The sequence below is a fragment of the Sphaerodactylus townsendi genome, linkage group LG02 (assembly GCF_021028975.2).
Source record: "Sphaerodactylus townsendi isolate TG3544 linkage group LG02, MPM_Stown_v2.3, whole genome shotgun sequence".
Classification (NCBI taxonomy): Eukaryota; Metazoa; Chordata; class Lepidosauria; order Squamata; family Sphaerodactylidae; genus Sphaerodactylus; species Sphaerodactylus townsendi.
In genome coordinates, this window is record NC_059426.1 from 162,784,213 (window position 1) to 162,802,439 (window position 18,227).

At 47.8% G+C, this 18,227-nt stretch overlaps 1 protein-coding gene across 1 annotated transcript in view; it reads left to right on the top strand.

The window, feature by feature from the left end:
* AMN (amnion associated transmembrane protein) overlaps positions 1–18,227 on the top strand; it is a 112,484-nt gene that overhangs the window by 81,763 nt on the left and 12,494 nt on the right. The window contains exons 8-9 of the mRNA XM_048485440.1: positions 5,454–5,536; positions 16,230–16,416. Of these exons, the coding sequence (XP_048341397.1) occupies positions 5,454–5,536; positions 16,230–16,416 (270 nt within the window). The remainder of the gene's footprint in view (positions 1–5,453; positions 5,537–16,229; positions 16,417–18,227) is intronic.

Below are 18,227 nucleotides of genomic sequence, written 5' to 3' on the forward strand. Positions count from 1 at the left end.
TTGGACTGGGCTGCCTTTTCTAACCTCGCGGGAATTACATTCCAGCTGAGCTTTTAAGACTGTGTTTTAAATAACCTCCAAGCACCTTGGACATTTTGACTCTCTTGATTTCCCTTTCAGCTTCTCGCGCTTTATCCCCTCATCTTTGAGAAATTTCCCTTTCTGAAGGCAAATGTAACTACATTAGTAGTTGTCACTTGTTCGCATGCAGAGATACTGAATCTGACAGCATTGTGGTCGCTGTTCCCTATCGGCTCAACAACACTGACTTCCCGCACCAGGTCCTGGGTCCCACATAGAATTAGATCTAGGATCACATCTCCCCTGGTTGGTTCTACAACCATCTGCTCTAAGCCACAGTCATTTAGCATATCCAGGAATGTTCTCTCCTTACTATGACCTGAACATGCATTTTTCAGTTTAATATTAGGGGATAGGAACAGAAGAATAAGCCCAGCACCAATAGCTCCAGACCAACCAGCTCTCAGCAGTGCAGAGGAACAGGAACGAGACCCAACACAGCGAGTATAGTGGAATAATAAAAGAGTTTATTGAGATGCTGACCTACGTGTCAGCACCTCCACACCACGGCAACTGCGCTGCCTAGCAGCTTTACAACAACTTATATATACTTTCTCCCGCCCGGGAGTCCAGGGGAATACAGGACAGCCTACAACCATTCATTCACAAAATACATAGTAACCAATCATACATCTACAAATACATAGGAACCAATTAGAGTCCGGTGGGCAGTCCCTTGTTGAATTTCGCGGCTGGAGTCGGGCAAGGTGATGACGTAGGTACAGGCGGGAAAAACACAAAACAGTCCTTTGGGTGTTTGGGGTCAGGAAACGAAACCTAATGACGACGGTACCCTTATCTGCCTACTGGTAGGATTAAGGCAGCTGGAGGCGCTTCTTCCGGGGTCCCTTTTGTCAACGTCCATTCAGGGTTTTTATAAATGAAAGGGACATGCCCAGGTGGAGCAGGGGTGGATTCATGCCTTGAGCCAAGGAGGTTCCATGCAGACACAAATACAAAAGATAGCTATAATTCCTACTTTCTACTTAATACAGTTTGTTCCTACCTAACTTATACAGAAATAAAACATAGTTCCATCTTTATTTGAAAGCAAAATCAGAAATGGAATAAATCACTTCTGACTCCGCTATCACTAGGAATCTTTGGAAACTCTATGGTCAAAGGACGATGTTTCCACTATCCTGTGTCACTTCATTATTTTTAATAAGTGATGTGATACTGCACACAATGCTGCATTTTTTTTAAAAAAAATTCTCCTGCGACTACTCATTGGCGGGCAACAGGAATGGGACCCAAAATCTGAAGGAAGGTGGGAGAGGGAGAGAATGCCACGAGATTCGTAACTGAGCTTTGTAACTGAGTGGGAATTTAAAATCATGTCTCCCCAGTCCTAGTCTGGTACTTCATCCACTACACTGAACATAAAAGTTTATCCACTACACTGGACTCAACATAAAGGGTTATTCTCCTCACAAAACTTCCCAAGTGAACATCAGAAACATTCCGGCAATTTTCCTAAGTGCGAATGGAAGGCCAGACGGTCAAGAACTTCTCTTGCCCTGCACTTTGGTGAAATATCCATATTTTTTTACCATTCTGGCTCCTTTCCCTCTTGAGGCCAGGCACAACTCCTCCGTTAGACACATTTGGGGTCAAGAGTTTTTGGCCAAATCTACCCGAAAGGATCAACTGAGGGAGACCTCATCAGTTTGCCGAGGAATAAGAGGTTTCCAGAGAGTGAGGCCAAAAAACTGCCGAGTGTTGGGCAATCAGACTGTTAATCAGAACCTCTTAAGCTATTAATCACGGTACACTTAAGACACGGAGGATCTAGCTGCATTAACATTCCTGCCAACAAAACACTACGTTCACATTAGCATTTTCTTCTGAGAGGTTCTTAGTTCAGGCTGATCTAATTTGGGGCTGGTTTGACTTTCCTGCGGAAAAGCCAATCAGTGAGATAACAGTCTCCAACATGCCTTCATATCTGACCAGAATGTACCCCTCATGAATACTGGATTCCAGAGGTGGGATCCAGCAGGTTCTCACAGGTTCCCGAGAGTAGGTTACTAATTATTTGTGTGTGCCAATGAGGCTGGGTGGGGCACGATGGGGGCATGGCCGGGCATTCCGGGGGCGGGGCATTCCTGGGTGGGGCAAGGACGCAGCCGCTGCGCCAGTCCTTGGGCAGGCGCAGGCTGCCACGCACACCGGTGCACCTCCTGCTAGACTGCTTCAAGTTCTGCGCGCTACTGCTGAGAGGAGGGGCGTAACTAAGGCAAAAATCACGTGGCAAAATCACCAATTAGTAACCCCCTCTCGGCACACAAATAATTAGTAACCTACTCTCGGGAACCTGTGAGAACCTGCTGGATCCCACCTCTGCCCAGAGCCGACAACCCTAGCTCCACCCGAAATTTCTGGGAATTTCCCAACCTGGAGCTGGCAACTCTATGGCATTTTCCCCATGGACATAATATCCCGAGGGAAAACCGGGATCAAACATACCGGGTTGTTTGTATCTCGGTTTCTCCCTCCGCACGGCTGCCCCGTCAGCGTGCTCTGGCCGGGAGGAAGAACTCCAGTGAATTATGCACGAGCCCCCAGTTTATTTTCATTTTCCACATGATCGTTTACGTAGTTTACATATGTTTATGTTTACATAGTTTATGTAGATTCCTGCACACGCGCAAACATTCCTGGTTTTCTGACCTTTTGATTGGCTGTAGCTGTGGGGCGGGAAGAGCAGACAGCGAGGCGGGGAAAATAAATCAGTCTGTCTCCTGCAGTGTTTGCCTGTGGGTGGGATTGGCCTGGGCTTTTTAAAAAGAACCTCCAATTTTAGCGTTTTTTGAAAGCAGCGGGATAAGGGAAATCTTGCGGGACGGGCCCGATTTAGGCCCGGAAAGCAGGCAGAAGTCCTGGCCAAACGGGGATGTTTCCCCTCCTTATCCCAAGATATATTGGCTGTGCGGAAAACACCTACGTCCTCCCCAGGGGAATTCACCACCCTACTCAACAGAGCGAGGAAACAGTCCTCACACCTGGTGGGATCATTCCCCTTTGCCTTGAGCAATAGAGCAATCTGGCAGAGGCCATGCTGGCAGAGGCTGATGGGAATTGTAGTCCATGAACATCTGGAGTGCCGTAGGTTTGCCACCACGACCCTATGGAATTGCCATACGCCAGTTGTGAGATCAGCTGTAACGAGACAGCAAAAAAAACATTTTTTAATGTTTATACATGCCCAGTGTCACAGGAAAAGTTGGTCATTTAAAAAAATAGGTAAATCTAGTAAATGCCCATTAATCACGGCCGTAGAATTTTAAGCTCTGGTATAGATAAAAGGGGAATGAAGCAAACAGAAAGCTCCATTCCTTTCTGACCAGGGTTCAAAGTTCAAACATTTTTGATCGGAGATAATTTTTGTGAGGAAAATGGTGTTTGGGGAAGAGCAGAACAGCCCCTTTTTTCAGCACTTTGGCCCCGAGACATACTGGTGGTCCCCTGTGTGTATCTTCATAGGCTATGACGCTGCCCACCGTGTGCCTCTTGAATGTCACACATCCCTTAGCTTTATGTGAGCTGATTAATTTTTTTCCCCAAAGGAAAGAAAAACACCCGGCAAGCCTCTTGGAAAACATTATTTTAATTGCTTTCAAAGGCTTCCTCTGAAACATATGTTGACACCCCTATAAAGTGTTTGGTTTTCATATGATAACGGCAACGGGAACAACTGGCCCAGAAAAAAACTCTCTTTATCTTTGCCTTGCCAGTGGTAAAATAGCAGATGAACAGCCCACATCTGGAGAGGAAAGAAGTGCCACTTAACCCATCGGACACATTCTCATTTTATGTCTCAATTAAAAGTAGATCCTGATGGTGTCAGTTTCTGAAATAAAAGGAAGGTGTATGCCTCGCATTTGTTGCTTTTATTTGTTATTTACTGAAAGGGATTTCTATCCCCGCTTTTCAGGCTCCGGATAGTGTAGATGTGGGAAATCTTTTTAAAAGTTAAATAAAATGAATTCAAATTAAGTCTGCCCCTCAAGTGTTCTTTGTTCAGGGTTTCCTTTACCACTTGCAGATCTTTTCTTCAAGGAACCCAGTAATTCTAGGCTGGCCCTGCCCATAAGTGGAGTGGGGCTAGAAATGCTTGGTTCTCCCAAAATAGTGTAGTGGGGAAGGGTCATAGCGAAAAGGCTTGGTAGGATATTGAGTAACAATGCTGTGCATCTTTTTAACCAAGCCATAGTTTGTACCCTATGACCCTTCACAATTGGTGAGGGATATATGCAGAGGTGGGATCCAGCAGGTTCTCACAGGTTCCCGAGAGTAGGTTACTAATTATTTGTGTGTGCCGAGAGGGGGTTACTAATTGGTGATTTTGCCACGTGATTTTTGCCTCAGTTACGCCCCATCTCCGCTTCTCAGTAGTAACGTGCAGAACTTGAAGCAGTCTAGCAGGAGGTGCACTGGTGTGCGTGGCAGCCTGCGCCTGCGTGCATTCGTTTCCCGCCCAAGGACCGGCGCAGCGGCTGCGACCTTGCCACAGCCCTGCCCAGCAATTTCCCGCCCTGGAATGCCTGGTCACGCCCCATCCCCACTTGCGCTACACCACTGTTTGAATCCCACCACCATGGGAACCTGTTACTAAAAATTTTGGATCCCACCACTGGATATATGGATTGCTACTTAAATGCATTCACTTGAGACTATTTTTATGTAACTCTTTTGAAAATCTTAATAAACATATATATAAAAAGAGAAATAAATCTTATTGAATTATAACTGATCTCCAGGTGACAGAGATCAGTTTTCCTTGTTAAAATGGCTGCTTTGGAAGGTTGACTCAACGGTGTTGTATTCCCTCCCCAAACCCCACCCCCCTCAGGCGCCTAGAGGGGCCGACGGAAAAGCCTTTGCTGTGGCCTCCGCCAACCCGGCTGTCCTTTGCGGGGTGGGGGTGGGGCGACTTTTGGGAGCGTGGGGGTGATGGGGATGGGCTTTGTTTGGGTGGGGGGAGGCGGGACTGGGAAGGCTTTGCCGGTTGCTGAGCACTTGCTCCGCGGCTGGGCAATGGCCAATCCATGTGCAGGACGCACAGGGATTTGGTCCTTTAGTCAACTATGTATTGTAAGATTTTCCTACCTTATTTACACCCCACCTTTCTCCCCAGTGGGGACCCAAAGTAGCTTGCATCATTCCCTCCTCTTCCTTGTTATCTTCCCAACAACCCTGTGAGGCAACTTAGTCTGGGAGTATGTGAATGGCACAAACAAGCAAAGTGGAGATTTCCAAAGCAAAGTGGAGATTCGAACCCCAGTCTCTCAGATCTTAGTCCAGTGATCTAACCACTATACCACGCTGGTTCTCATGTTTCTCCTTGTCTTTCTCTGTTTCAACGGCAGGAGCCATCGTTTTCTTGGATTACTCTACTGGTTTTGACATTGAGCTGTATCGGGACAGAATACGCCATACTTTTCTGAGTCTGGTACGTGAGAGCTATTTCTTGGCCCTCTGCATGGTTACGCAAGGAAGAGGCCCTCGATCAACTGGAAATAATTCCTTTGCAGGGCAGAACCAGAATTCAGTGATTGTCATTTTTGCTCAGAGCTCACAATGAAATACATGTAGATTTTTTAAAAAACTCAAGTGACAAAAACCTCTCGTTGCAGGCCCATAATAGTTGTATGGCAGCCAGCTTTAAAGTTTCTGGGAACCATCCAGCATCTTTCATTAGCAATAAGTCAGAGATAGCCATCGAGGAGACCTGACTTGGATGGCCCAGGAAAGCTTGATGCAGTCGCGGAGCTACAAGGGAGCAGGGGGTGGGTGTGCGCCGTGCACCGGGAGCATGCCTGGGGGTGTGAAAAATCGCCCCAGGTCCCTCCCCCTCGGCACCCCCCCATGCAGTGCCCCCACCCCCCTTCCCACACTTACCTTAGTTCCTTTCCTTTTCCAGAACTTTTTCAGGCTGCAAAAGGCCTGTGCAGAACAGCCCCTTTCTCAGCACTTTGGCCCCGAGACATACTGGTGGTCCCCTGTGTGTATCTTCATAGGCTATGGCGCTGCCCACCGTGTGCCTCTTGAATGTCACACATCCCTTAGCTTTATGTGAGCTGATTAATTTTTTTCCCCAAAGGAAAGAAAAACACCCGGCAAGCCTCTTGGAAAACATAATTTTAATTGCTTTCAAAGGCTTCCTCTGAAACATATGTTGACACCCCTATAAAGTGTTTGGTTTTCATATGATAATTAAGAATTAGGAACACCGTCCAGAAAACTCTCTTATCTTTGCCTGCCAGGTAAAATAGCAGATGAACAGCCCATCTGGAGAGGAAAGAAGTGCCACGAACCCATCGGACACATTTTCATTTTACGTCTCAATTAAATGTAGATCCTGATGGTGTCAGTTTCAGAAATAAAAGGAAGGTGTGCGTTCCTTGGCTTTGTTGCTTTTATTTGTTATTTACTGAAAGGATTTCTATCCTACCTTTTCAGGCTCTGGATAGTGTAGATGTGGAAATCTTTTTGAAAGTTAAATACATGAATTAAATTAAGTCTACCCCCACGTGTTTCTTGTTCAGGGTTTCTTTACCACTTGCAGATCTTTTCTTCAAGGAACCTGGGGTAATCTAGGGTTGCCCGCCTCCAGGTGGAGGCTAGAAATGTTGTTTCTCCTAAAATAGTGTAGTGGAGAAGGGTCATAGCGAAAGGGGTTATAGATATTGAGTAATAATGCTGTAGATTTTTTTAACCAGTTTATGTTTGTACTTTATGACCCTTCACAATTGGTGAGGGATATATGGATTGCTACTTAAATGCCTTCACTTGAGACTATTTTATGTAACTCTTTTGAAAATCTTAATAAACATGTATATAAAAAGAGAAAGAAATCTTATTGAATTACAACTGATCTCCAGGTGACAGATCTCCAGGTTCACCTTGTTAAAATGGCTGCTTTGGAAGGTTGACTCAACGGTGTTGTGTTCCCGCCCCAAATCCCACCCTCCTCAGGCGCCTAGAGGGGCCGACGGAGAAGCCTTTGCCGTGGCCTCTGCCAACCCGGCTGTCCTTTGCGGGGTGGGGGTGGGGTGACTTTTGGAAGCGTGGGGGTGATGATGGTGATGGGGGTGATGGGGAAGAAGAAGAAGAAGAAGAAGAGAAGGAGGAGGAGGAGGAGGAGTAGTTTGGATTTATATCCCCCCCCTTTTCTCCTGTAGGAGACCTGGGGCGTTGGGCTTACATAACTTCCTTGCCCTTCCTCACAACAAAACCCCCCCAGAGGTGGTGGGGCGGCGAGAGCTCCGAGAAGCTGTGCCTAGCCCCAGTTCACCCAGCTGGCGTGTGTGGGAGTGTACAGGCTAATCTGAATTCCCCAGATAAGCCGCTACAGCTGAGGCAGCAGAGCTGGGAATCAAACCTCGCTCCTCCAGATTGTAGGATAATAATGCAGCTCTGTAACCTCCTACTTTGCCAGGGTTTTGTTTGGGTGGGGAGCATGGATGTGGGAAGGTTTTGCCGGTTGTTGGAGCACCATTCAAGAAGTTGGGCAATGCATAATGCGGTGCAGGACGCACAGGGATTTGGTCCTTAGTCAACTATGTATTGTAAGATTTTCCTACCTATTTTGGCTACACTCCCCACCTTCTCCTTCAGTGCGGGGACCCAAAGTAGCTTGCATCATTCCCTTCTCTTCCTTGTTATCTTCCCAACAACCCTGTGAGGCAACTTAGTCTGGGAGTATGTGAATGGCACAAACAAGCAAAGTGGAGATTTCCAAAGCAAAGTGGAGGATTCGAACCCCAGTCTCAGATCTTAGTCCAGTGATCTAACCACTATACCACGCTGGTTCTCATGTTTCTCCTTGTTGTCTCTGTTTCAACGGGCAGGAGCCATCGCTTTCTTTGGATTACTCTCTACTGGTTTTGACATTGAGCTGTATCGGACAGAACTGGCCATACTTTTCTGAGTCTGGTATGTGAGAGCTACTTGGCCCTCTGCATGGTTAATACGCAAGGAAGAGGCCCCATCAACTGGAAATAATTCCCTTTGCAGGGCAGAATCCAGAATTCAGTGATTGCCCGCTTTGCTCAGAGCTCACAATGAAATACATGTAGATTTTTTTTAAAAAAAACTCAAGTGACAAAAACCTCGCAGGCCCATAATAGTTGTATGGCAGCCAGCTTTAAAGTTTCTGGGAACCATCCAGCATCTTTCATTAGCAATAAGTCAGAGATAGCCATCGAGGAGACCTGACTTGGATGGCCCAGGAAAGCCAGGATGCAGCTCGAGCTACAAGGAGAAGGTGCGCTGCGGCACCGAGCATGCCTTGGGGTGTGAAAATCGTTCTGCGGTCCCTCCCCCTCGGCACCCCCCCATGCAGTGCCCCCACCCCCCTTCCCACACTTACCTTAGTTCCTTTCCTTTTCCAGAACTTTTTCAGGCTGCAAAAGGCCTGTGTAAAGGATTCAATAGTGTTGATGGTGAAGTAACCTTGAGTGCATTCCACAGCCCGGGCGATGGGCCAGCTTCATCGGCGGAGACTTTATCTTTGCGCGGGAGATGAAGACTCCGTTCCCATGGGAAGCAGGAGGGGGGATGGGGTGAATGGTGTTATAACCTGTGCTTCTGGCGGGAAGGGTCATTCCTGCCACTACGTACGGAGTTTCTAAGATGTCTTAATAAACGGATTTTACACCCAAAAAAGCCTTCCTTTTATTTCTGCTTCTATGGAATTCTTACATTGTGGCAGGAACCTTAATTCATCTATATCTTGGTAGTGCAGTGGACCTCTGGTGTCTTGACATGGAGAGGTTGAATGTTACCGCGGAAGGCGCTGGTAGCCCCCCAAAGAGGGCTTCACCTTCCCTTCTGGATCTGGAGGAACCGGCAGGAGAACGGCCTGGTGGCTCTTTCCGGCCCCTCGTATCAGCACGAAGTCTTCCTTTACTCCGCTGGAACGAGGGACGGGACGCATCACCATGGGGACTTCCATGAGCCGCTTAGCGCTTGTCTGATCGAAGCGCCTAGATCGATCTCTACCCGCTGCGGTGGATTACAAACCTCAGATGCAAATCCTGTCATGGAGTGAGACGGCCTGACTACCTTCGCAACTCCAGGAATCCATTGAACGATTCCTGGACTCGTGATTTTGGTGATGCTCCCAAAGAACCACCGCGGCATAGCACTGGGGCCCGGCCAAGGATACCTGGACTAAACCTGATTGGGAGGGGTATCCGCATCGGCCCGGATCGGACTCTGATCCCGACCAGCATCGCACCTGAGTAGCTCCGGAGCCACCGTGGCTACGTGTCTCCATGTCTCGCTTCCAGATGACGAAGAATCAAGAAAGCCTGCACTCCTAGCCGGATTCTGTTCCCTCGGCGAGACCTGATGAAGAAGTGGGCGACTCATGATGCCCAAGAAGCATGGACCCGCGGAACGTCAGCTATGGAGGAGGAACGGGCACAGTTGCAGCAAGAGCCGAAAACCTGCAGCGGGACCGAACGTAACGCAAAGAAGTCCAACTCGAAGTTGGACCGCGCGAAGATGCGCCTCCAACGCATTAATATGCTCCAGAATCTGTCGGTCCATGATAAAGTCCTGGAACACTCCAGACTGGATTTACAACGGCAACGCCGAAGTTGCCTGGTTCTTTGGCGACGTTGTGCTGGTGCCTACCAGCTTAGTTAAACGGACGAACTACAATCTGGAACGGTGAAAAGCTGCTCTGCATGCGCATTCAGGATGCATTGACCCGCAAGGAAAGGGAGCTGGCTACGCTAAGAGGGAGCTAAGGCAGGCAGCAGATCAGGAAGCCCTGCTGGAGTTTATGCTGTTACTGACCACGCCGGGCTTGTGGGGCCAATGCACTGGGTCCTGCCACTCAAACGCCAGCGCACCGCCAGCTCGCATTCCGCCCCCCCCGCATAACAGCTGCCTTCGCCCAACCTGCTCAACTCAAGGCTGCAACCGCCTCTCTGTTTTTTTTAAGAGTCGCGGAACGGGCTACCATCGCCCCATAAATTACAGCCTCGCTTTGATGGACCGGGCTCTTAAACTTCCCTACTCATTTTGCAACTCAATGCCCACTTGGAAGACTATGATGATTTATACCGGGTCTGAGCTGAAATAATGGACATCGTGGGTTCAGTCCTGGATGGGGCAGCAGCCGCATTGGTTCGCGGACTCTTTGATTTGCAAGACGAAGACTCTCGCGACGGTGCCCGTGATTCCTCCTTGCCTCTAAGAGCTTCCAAGATCCAGGTGAATGAAGCTATCCGCGACCATCAAAACTATCCAGCAAGGCAACCTACCGCTTGCAGAATTTTGTTCGCGGAATCCTGCGGCGAAGGGTTGCCTCGACTTCCTCCTGAGGGCCTGAACGCATGAAATGCTTAATACTGGATGCTGCAGGACGGTAAGCCGCGTGAAACGGTGTTTTAATTCGGGTTCCTCGTACTATTGCAGATTGATCCAGTTGGGGTCCCAGGTGGCGTCTGCTTTGAATACCGCCGTACCGGAGGCCGCTTCATCACTTCAAAACCCGCCTTTACCGTGCCTACCAAGCCCAGCCTTAACAAACCACCTCTGAACGCCCGCCGCACTGGGGTTGTGTCTTTGATTTCGCGGAGGGCCAGGTCATCTAGCCGCCAACTGTCCTAAGAAACAAAAAAACCAATCAGCCCAGCACGACTCCATCTGCTGCCACCACGCGAGATCGGGTCATTCGACGTGGCTCGCCTAAAGCGGTCATCGGCGGCTAATCTAGAGGAGGGGAAGCAGCTGTTTGCCTTTCTTCAGCCCCCCATGGACATGGGTCCGACTCTGACGCGGTGAGTGAAGGCAGCTCCCATTACCGTCCAAGCTGCTTCTACAAACCCCGCCAAACACACTCTCGCATTATAGCCTTCGCCCTTTGTGGATTCTGGCTGCTCCCATCGTCTAATGCCCCAGGTGGCAGAGGAGCTAGGTCTGGACCAAATTCCCCTGGCTAAGCTTCCATACTATTTCACTCAAATGGATCGGTATTCCCCTCGAACGTAAGGACCGCCCAGTTCAAAACACAGCTGCTCTCTCCGCTATACCGACCATTGGGAGCAGTAATTGTTTTATTTTGGCTTCAGTGGCCAAACACTCCATAGTTTTGGGCATGCCATGGTTATTGTTACATGAACCAAAGTTCATTTGGAAAGAACGGATCTTAGAATTCACTGACCCTCCCTCGCGGTGGAACATATGAATTGGGGAAACCTTAACAACCCCAGGAGGGAAGCTTCTTCTGACACCCTCCCCTGGTTTCTTCAGCGACATTGCTCCCGGATTCTATTGGCATCCCACCTATCGATCATGATTTAGCCAGAGTTTTCAGGAGCAAGAATGCCATCAGTTGCCACCCCACAGAGACACTGACTGCAAAATCGTTATATACAACCAGGGCGCAACTGCCCAAAGGTAGAATCTACCGCGATGAGTCCTAATGAGGAGAAGGAACCTTGAAGAACCCGCCGGGTTCATACGGCTGGCTACCAAACAATACACACCGTTCCCGCTTTGTTTGTAAAAGAAAAGATGGGTCTTCACGGCTTTGCATGATTATCGAGGTCTTAATGCGGTCTCTCTGTCCAATAAATATCCTTTTGCCTTTGATCAAGGACCTTTTTAGATGCACTCGGCAAGGGCGATTTTTACCAATTGGACTTAAGAGAAGCTTACTACAGGGTCAGAATTGTTGAAGGCTATGAACACTTGACTGCTTAACACAAAGTTTGGACAGTTTGAATAATTTACAATGCCATTCGGTTAAGTAACCGGGCTTTTATGGCCCTTATCAACGGTTCTCCATGATTTATTGTAACAAGGGAGTTGTGGTATACTTAGATGACGCTTTGATTTACTCACAAACCATAGAAGAGCATGAAACATTGGTTCGAGAGGTATTGGAAACGCTTTGCTCGACAATTCCTCTCTTTGCCAAACTCTCCAAATGCTGTTTTCACCAGACCTCCATTGACTATTTGGTTACCGGATCTCGCCGAGGGCTTGAAAATGGATCCTGTTAAGATTGACGCGAGTCCTCCAATGGCCTGCCCCCACCAACCGCCAGCTCCAATCTTTTCTTGGTTTTGCTAATTTCTATCGCGGACTTTATACCCCAATTACCAATTCGCTGAACTGACTTCTCTCTCTCACAGACCTCTTTACGGCACTAAGGGTAAATTGGATCCACTGTCCGCCAAGTCAGCTCCCCTTTGCCTGGTCCGGGGAGGAGTGTCAAACAGCATTTCCTCAACTCTTAAAGTCTGCTGCTACCAATCGTAACCTATCCTAAAAGCAATTCTGACCCCAGATCTCCGTTTGTGGTTCCAGAACACGTGGATGCCTCGGACAGCACTTTGGCTTAAGTCCAGCCCTGTCGCAGAAAAATAAAGATGGTAGGCTGGTTCCGGGTGATTATTTTGTCTAAGAAATTCTCTCTGGTGCTGAACTCAACTGGACTGTAGGGGATAAAGAGACTCGCGGACCATTAAAGTAGCACTCTTCCACTTTGGCGCCGCACTGGCTGGAGGGGGGGGCTAAACTTACCCCCTTTCAGGTTTGGTCGGATCACAAAAAACCTACCAGCAAGCTCTTTCCACCCCCCCCTCAAGATGTCCGCAAAACAACTTCATGTAATGGCCGATTTCTTCTCTCGCTTTCTTTTTTACAGTCCATTTTTTCTCCGGAAAACTAATAACTGGCTTCCGTAAGCGCTCATACTACCCTCGGGAGGGGGGGTGGAGCTGTCTTTACTTGCAGACATTCCAACGCATTGCTCTTTCTCCGCTCCCAGTTGGAGCTGGCTTTCGTCACCCGATCTCAAACGCCCACTCCTCCTTCACCCCCCCATTCCTAGTCTCTCGTCTCTCCTTTCCTCGCGGGGAACTTCGAGGAGGCGGGCCACCCCAGCCTCCAGCGGAAGAAGGTGACTCCCACCATTAGCGTTTGGAAAATGGAGTTTGGCGGAGGGGGGGATGTTGGTACGCGGCTCTCCCTCCTATCGGGCAAGTGGTTCTTGAAGCTTGCCACGCATGCCGGGCTTCGGCTGGACATTTTGGCTTTCTGAAAACTCTGCATTTTGGCCGCCGACAATACTGGTGTATAAATTTGGTGGCGCTTAATGCGCTAAGGACATTGAAGGGCATGATTAAGGCTGCTGCTCGGTTTGTGCCAGAAGCCAAAACCATCCCGGGGAAAGCGCCCATGGACTGTAAGGAAACCTCTTCGGTGGCCTCTGGCCGCCCTTGGGAAGTCATCTCCATGGATTTTATTATACGGATTTGCCCGAAAAGCCATGGCAACACCGGTTTTTGTGGGTGGTGTGGACTTATTTTCTGAACAAACCCATATTTATTCCATGTGCTTCCATCCCTCCTCACGCTCCTAAGTTATAACGACTGTTCATTCAACATGCTTTATCACTCTATTCTCCGCTCTCGTGCAGGTGGTCTCCGACCGCGCCTCCCCCAATTCATTTCAAAGTTCTGGAAGGCGCTTTTGGGTTGTTGAGACGCCCGACGTCGCCGCTTACCGCGCTTCAAAGTGACGCTGCAGATCGAGAGAAATCTTAACAGAACCCTAGAGCAGTATTTACGTTTGTTACACCAACTACCACCAAGACAATTGGTGCGAAGCTTATTCCGTTCTGAGATGCGCAGTACGCCTATAACTAATGCGGTTCATAGCAGTACAAAGAAAACCCCCCCTTTGAAATTGTGTCTGGTCGCCCTTTTCCTCAAGCAGTCATTGCCACAACTACCAGCGGCAGCTTTGGACCCTCCAGAGTTCTAAACAATGGATTTCATCCCTGGCCGAAGGGATGGAAAACGGTCCAGACCGCCTTTACAACAAGCTAAGGACTCCCCAAAAGCTGCAAAGCGGATAAACACGCCGATTTCCTCGGACGCAGGGCGTTTGGGTGTATTTATCTACAAAAAAGAATCTTAAGAGACGTGTATAAATCTTTTCCAAACTTGGCAAAAGATTCGCGGGACCTTTTCCAGATTACTAAAGTGATTAATGATGGTCACTGCCCGCTTAAGATTTTGCCTAACTCTCTTAGTAACATTCATCCTGTCTTCTCCATTCCAGCTTGCTCAAAGGAGGTCTTTTCGCCCGATGTTCGGATTGCACACCATACGACTCCGCCGGCGGAGAGTCCCCACCGACTATTATTGATGGTCACAAAGCACTCAGCTTTAAATTGAAGATGCTATCCTGGACTCTCAAGCTTTTAATCGCAAACGCTTAAAATATTTAGTCTCTTACGGGTGGGATATTCCTCTGGGTATAATCAATGGGAGTTTTATTCCGGTAAATATTGACGTTTCCCACCTTCATGGCTCTGCTTTCCACGGCTTTTCCGCGATGTAAACCTGGAAGGAGGGTCTTCTTTAAAGGGGAGGCAGAGTGTAAAGGATTCAATAGTGTTGATGGTGAAGTAACCTTGAGTGCATTCCACAGCCCGGGCGATGGGCCAGCTTCATCGGGCGGAGACTTTTATCTTTATGTGCGGAGATGAAGACTCCAGTTCCTCATGAAGGAAGAAGGTGAGGTATGGGGTGAATGGTGGTTATAACCTTGTGCTTCTGGCTGAAGCCGGGAAGGGTCATTCCTGCCAACTACGATGTACTTGAGCTTTCTAAAGATGTCTTAATAAACGGACTTTTACACCCAAAAAGCCTTTTATTTCTGCTTCTATGGAATTCCTTACAGCCTGTTTGCAGTAAAAATGGCCTGAGGAACTACAATTCCCAGGAGACCTTGGGGCTCACAAGGTCTCCTGGGAAGTATAGTTCCCATCAGGCCGTTTTTACTGAGAACAGGCCTTTTGCAGCCTGAAAAAGTTCTGGAAAAGGAAAGGAACTAAGGTAAGAGTGGGAAAGGGGGTGGGGGGCACTGCGGGGGGACATGGGGGCAGAAAATTAGAATGCGCATCGGGTGCAGTTTGGCCCAGCTATGCCTCTGGCTTGATGTCAGATCTGAGAAACTAAGCAGAGTCGGCCCTGGTTAGTCCTTGGATCGGAGACCACCAAGGAAGCCCAGGGTCACAATGCAGAGGCAGGCAATGGCAAACCACCTCTATTAGTCTTTCACCTTGAAAACCCTACTGGGTTGCCATAAGTCAGCTGCAACTTGAAGTTCTTTACACACTATAGTTGATTAATACTGTGGATATGTGGTTGGGCCACTAAAAATGTATCATTTTTCCTCCCACTGAAGATAGTGGCCTGTTGGCCTGCAACAGAATAGCTGGATCAGAGACTAACAAGGTTTTCAGGGTACAAGCTTTCAAGAGCCAAAGTGTCCGACAAAGGGATCTTTGAGTCTTCAAAGCTGATATCCCAAAAATCTTGTTGGCCTCTAAGGTGCTATTGGATTCAAATCTAGCTATTTCTCTCCCACTGTGAGCTTTGGAAAAACTCACCACCACCCTCCTTTTAAGAGCCCTTGAATGTAAAAAAAGCCTACTTGTAGATGGCACCAATTGGCTAGTGTAGGTGACATCATTCACACATCTCCCCTTGCCCAATTCCCAGAATTCTTTTGTTATGTGAATGAGTCACTTGTTACGTAAAGATGTCCACTTGTCACATAAGTTATAAGTGTGATGTCTAAAGCAGTGTTCAACAACTTTGTACACATTTTGATTGTTTAAACTGGTGAATTGCTGGGGTAGGGCAGGATATAAATCTGGAATACAGTAAAGTAAAAGACTTGCAAGACATCATGACCTGTGTGATGGGACACGATTCCTGTGAAAGTGGAAAACACATTCTTTTCCACTTGACAATTACCTTGATGAGTTTTCTTTCACCTGTCTTGGACAGATATTCTCAGCACATCCCAAACAACAATGGTGTGATTACCAGCTGTTGTATACAATGGAACTTATTTTAGCACGCATTATTTCTCAATGTGTAGAAATGGGAATGGAATATAGCCTGTTGATAAAATATACTTGCAAAAAGATCCAGGATGAGTTCCTGTCATTTGTAGTTAAATGCCTCTGGGATCTGGGGAAGGATTCAGTTCATGGTCTGAGATCTGCTCTCAATCTAATCTGATCTGATCCCAATCTTGTCTAATTTCTGCCTTCCCATAGTGACTGACTTTTATATGTGGTTTGTGTGTTTTGAAAGCCCAAGAATGCAGGTGTTAAGATGGCTATATCGAAGGTGCACAGACCTGACACTTCCCTGGGACTCTGGCCACTTAGCTCTGCATCCTTCATCCAGATTGTGCTAATGGATAACAGGACCGGGTCCCAGAGTGGCATTCATGCTGAACAGCTGGCTGAGGACATCATGAATGATATAGCAAAACATGGTAACTCTGTCTACTCTCCTTCTGTTGCAGATCTTTGCCAGCTCACCGCTGGGTCTCATTCTAAATCTGTAGAACTACAGGGGTGCACTTTTTATTTGCTAGTTTTAAAATCCTGCCTTTTATTTATTAGTTTTAGGTCCCTTCAGCCTTCCTCAAATTAGTGAATTAACGAATTAACGGCCATACAGCCCGGAAACCCCACCACAACACTCCAGTTATGGTAGTGGTTGCTGGAGATCTCCCATGCAGGCATTAACCAGGCCCAGTTCTACTTAGATCTCACCTACCACAACTGCCATCCTTCAGGTGAGGCCAAGAGATCCCCCAGAATGACAGAGATCCATTCCCCTGGAGAAAATAGCCATTTTGAAGGGTGGACTCTATGCCGCATTATACCTTGCTGAGGTCCCCCTTCTCCTTAAATTTTACCCCAGTCAAGCTCCATCTCCAAACCTCCAGAAATTTCTTACCTTGAATTTGGCAGCCCTGCCATCTACATATTATAAAATCCTCCTGCAATATGGCAGTCAAGAAAGCCAGTGCAACACTGGGCTGCATCAATAGGAGTATAACATCTAAATCAAGGGATGTAAATGGTACCACTCTGTTCTGCATTGGTCAGACCTCAGCTGGAATACTGTGTCCAGTTCTGGGCACCCCAATTCAAGAAGGATATTGACAAGCTAGAATGGGTCCAGAGGAGGGTGGCCAAACTGGTAAAAGGTCTGGAATCCGTGCCCTACAAAGAACGGCTTAGGGAGCTAGGTATATCTAGTCTGGAGAAGTTAAGGGGTTACATGATAGCCATGTTTAAATATTTGAAGGGAAATAATGTTGAAGAGGGAGCAAGCTTGTTTTCTGCTTTCTGCCCAGGGGATTCAGGGACTAGAGGAGCAGGGATCTGCAATCCTGCAGCTCCCTCCAGATGTTCATGGACTACAAAATCCCATCATGGACTACCTGGGCTGTGAACTCACAGTGTGGTCTCACAGAACCCACTTTTTCCTTGATTCTCACAAATGTCAGATTGGATTTGGTACATTCATGCCTTATCTTTTGGTAATAAACCTGAGCATGACTTTTGTGGTGTGGCTCTTTTAAATACATTCGGTTAAAATGTCTATCACATTCCATTCCAAAAGGCCTAGGTCAGGGGTCTGCAACCTGCGGCTCTCCAGATTTTCATGGGCTACAAATCCCATCAGCCCAATTGGCCATGCTGGCAGGGGTTGATGGGAATTGTAGTCCATGAACATCTGGAGAGCTGCAGGTTGCAGACCCCTGGACTAGGACAATGATTAATGGATTCAAAGTACAGGAAAAGAGATTCCACCCAAACGTTAAGAAGAATTTCCTGTGATTGCAGGTTGCTGTTCAGCAGTGGACAATGGCATTGCCTTGGTGCTGGAGTAGGAGTCTCCTCCTTTGGAGTAGCTTTTAAGCCAGAGTTGCTGGATGAAAGCCATCATCTGTCAGGCAGCAAGCTTGATTGTGTGTTCCTGCATGGCAGGGGGTTGGCCTTGATGACCCTTGTGGTCTCTTCCAATTCTATGATTCTATTATTCTCCTGTTTGTTATGGAATAACACTTGGCTCCACATAAGGGGCTCTGTATAGGATATGCAAACAACGGGCTGCGGGTGGGCACAGCCACTTTTCCTAGAGTTGCAACCTCCAAGTGAGGCTTGGTCATCTCCCAGAATTACCACTGATCTCTAGACAGCAAAAATGAAGTCTCATGGAGAAAAAATGGTTGCTTGCTTAGAAGAATGGGTTCGAGAGTTTGGTGGCGGTTCTTGCACTCCAGATGGA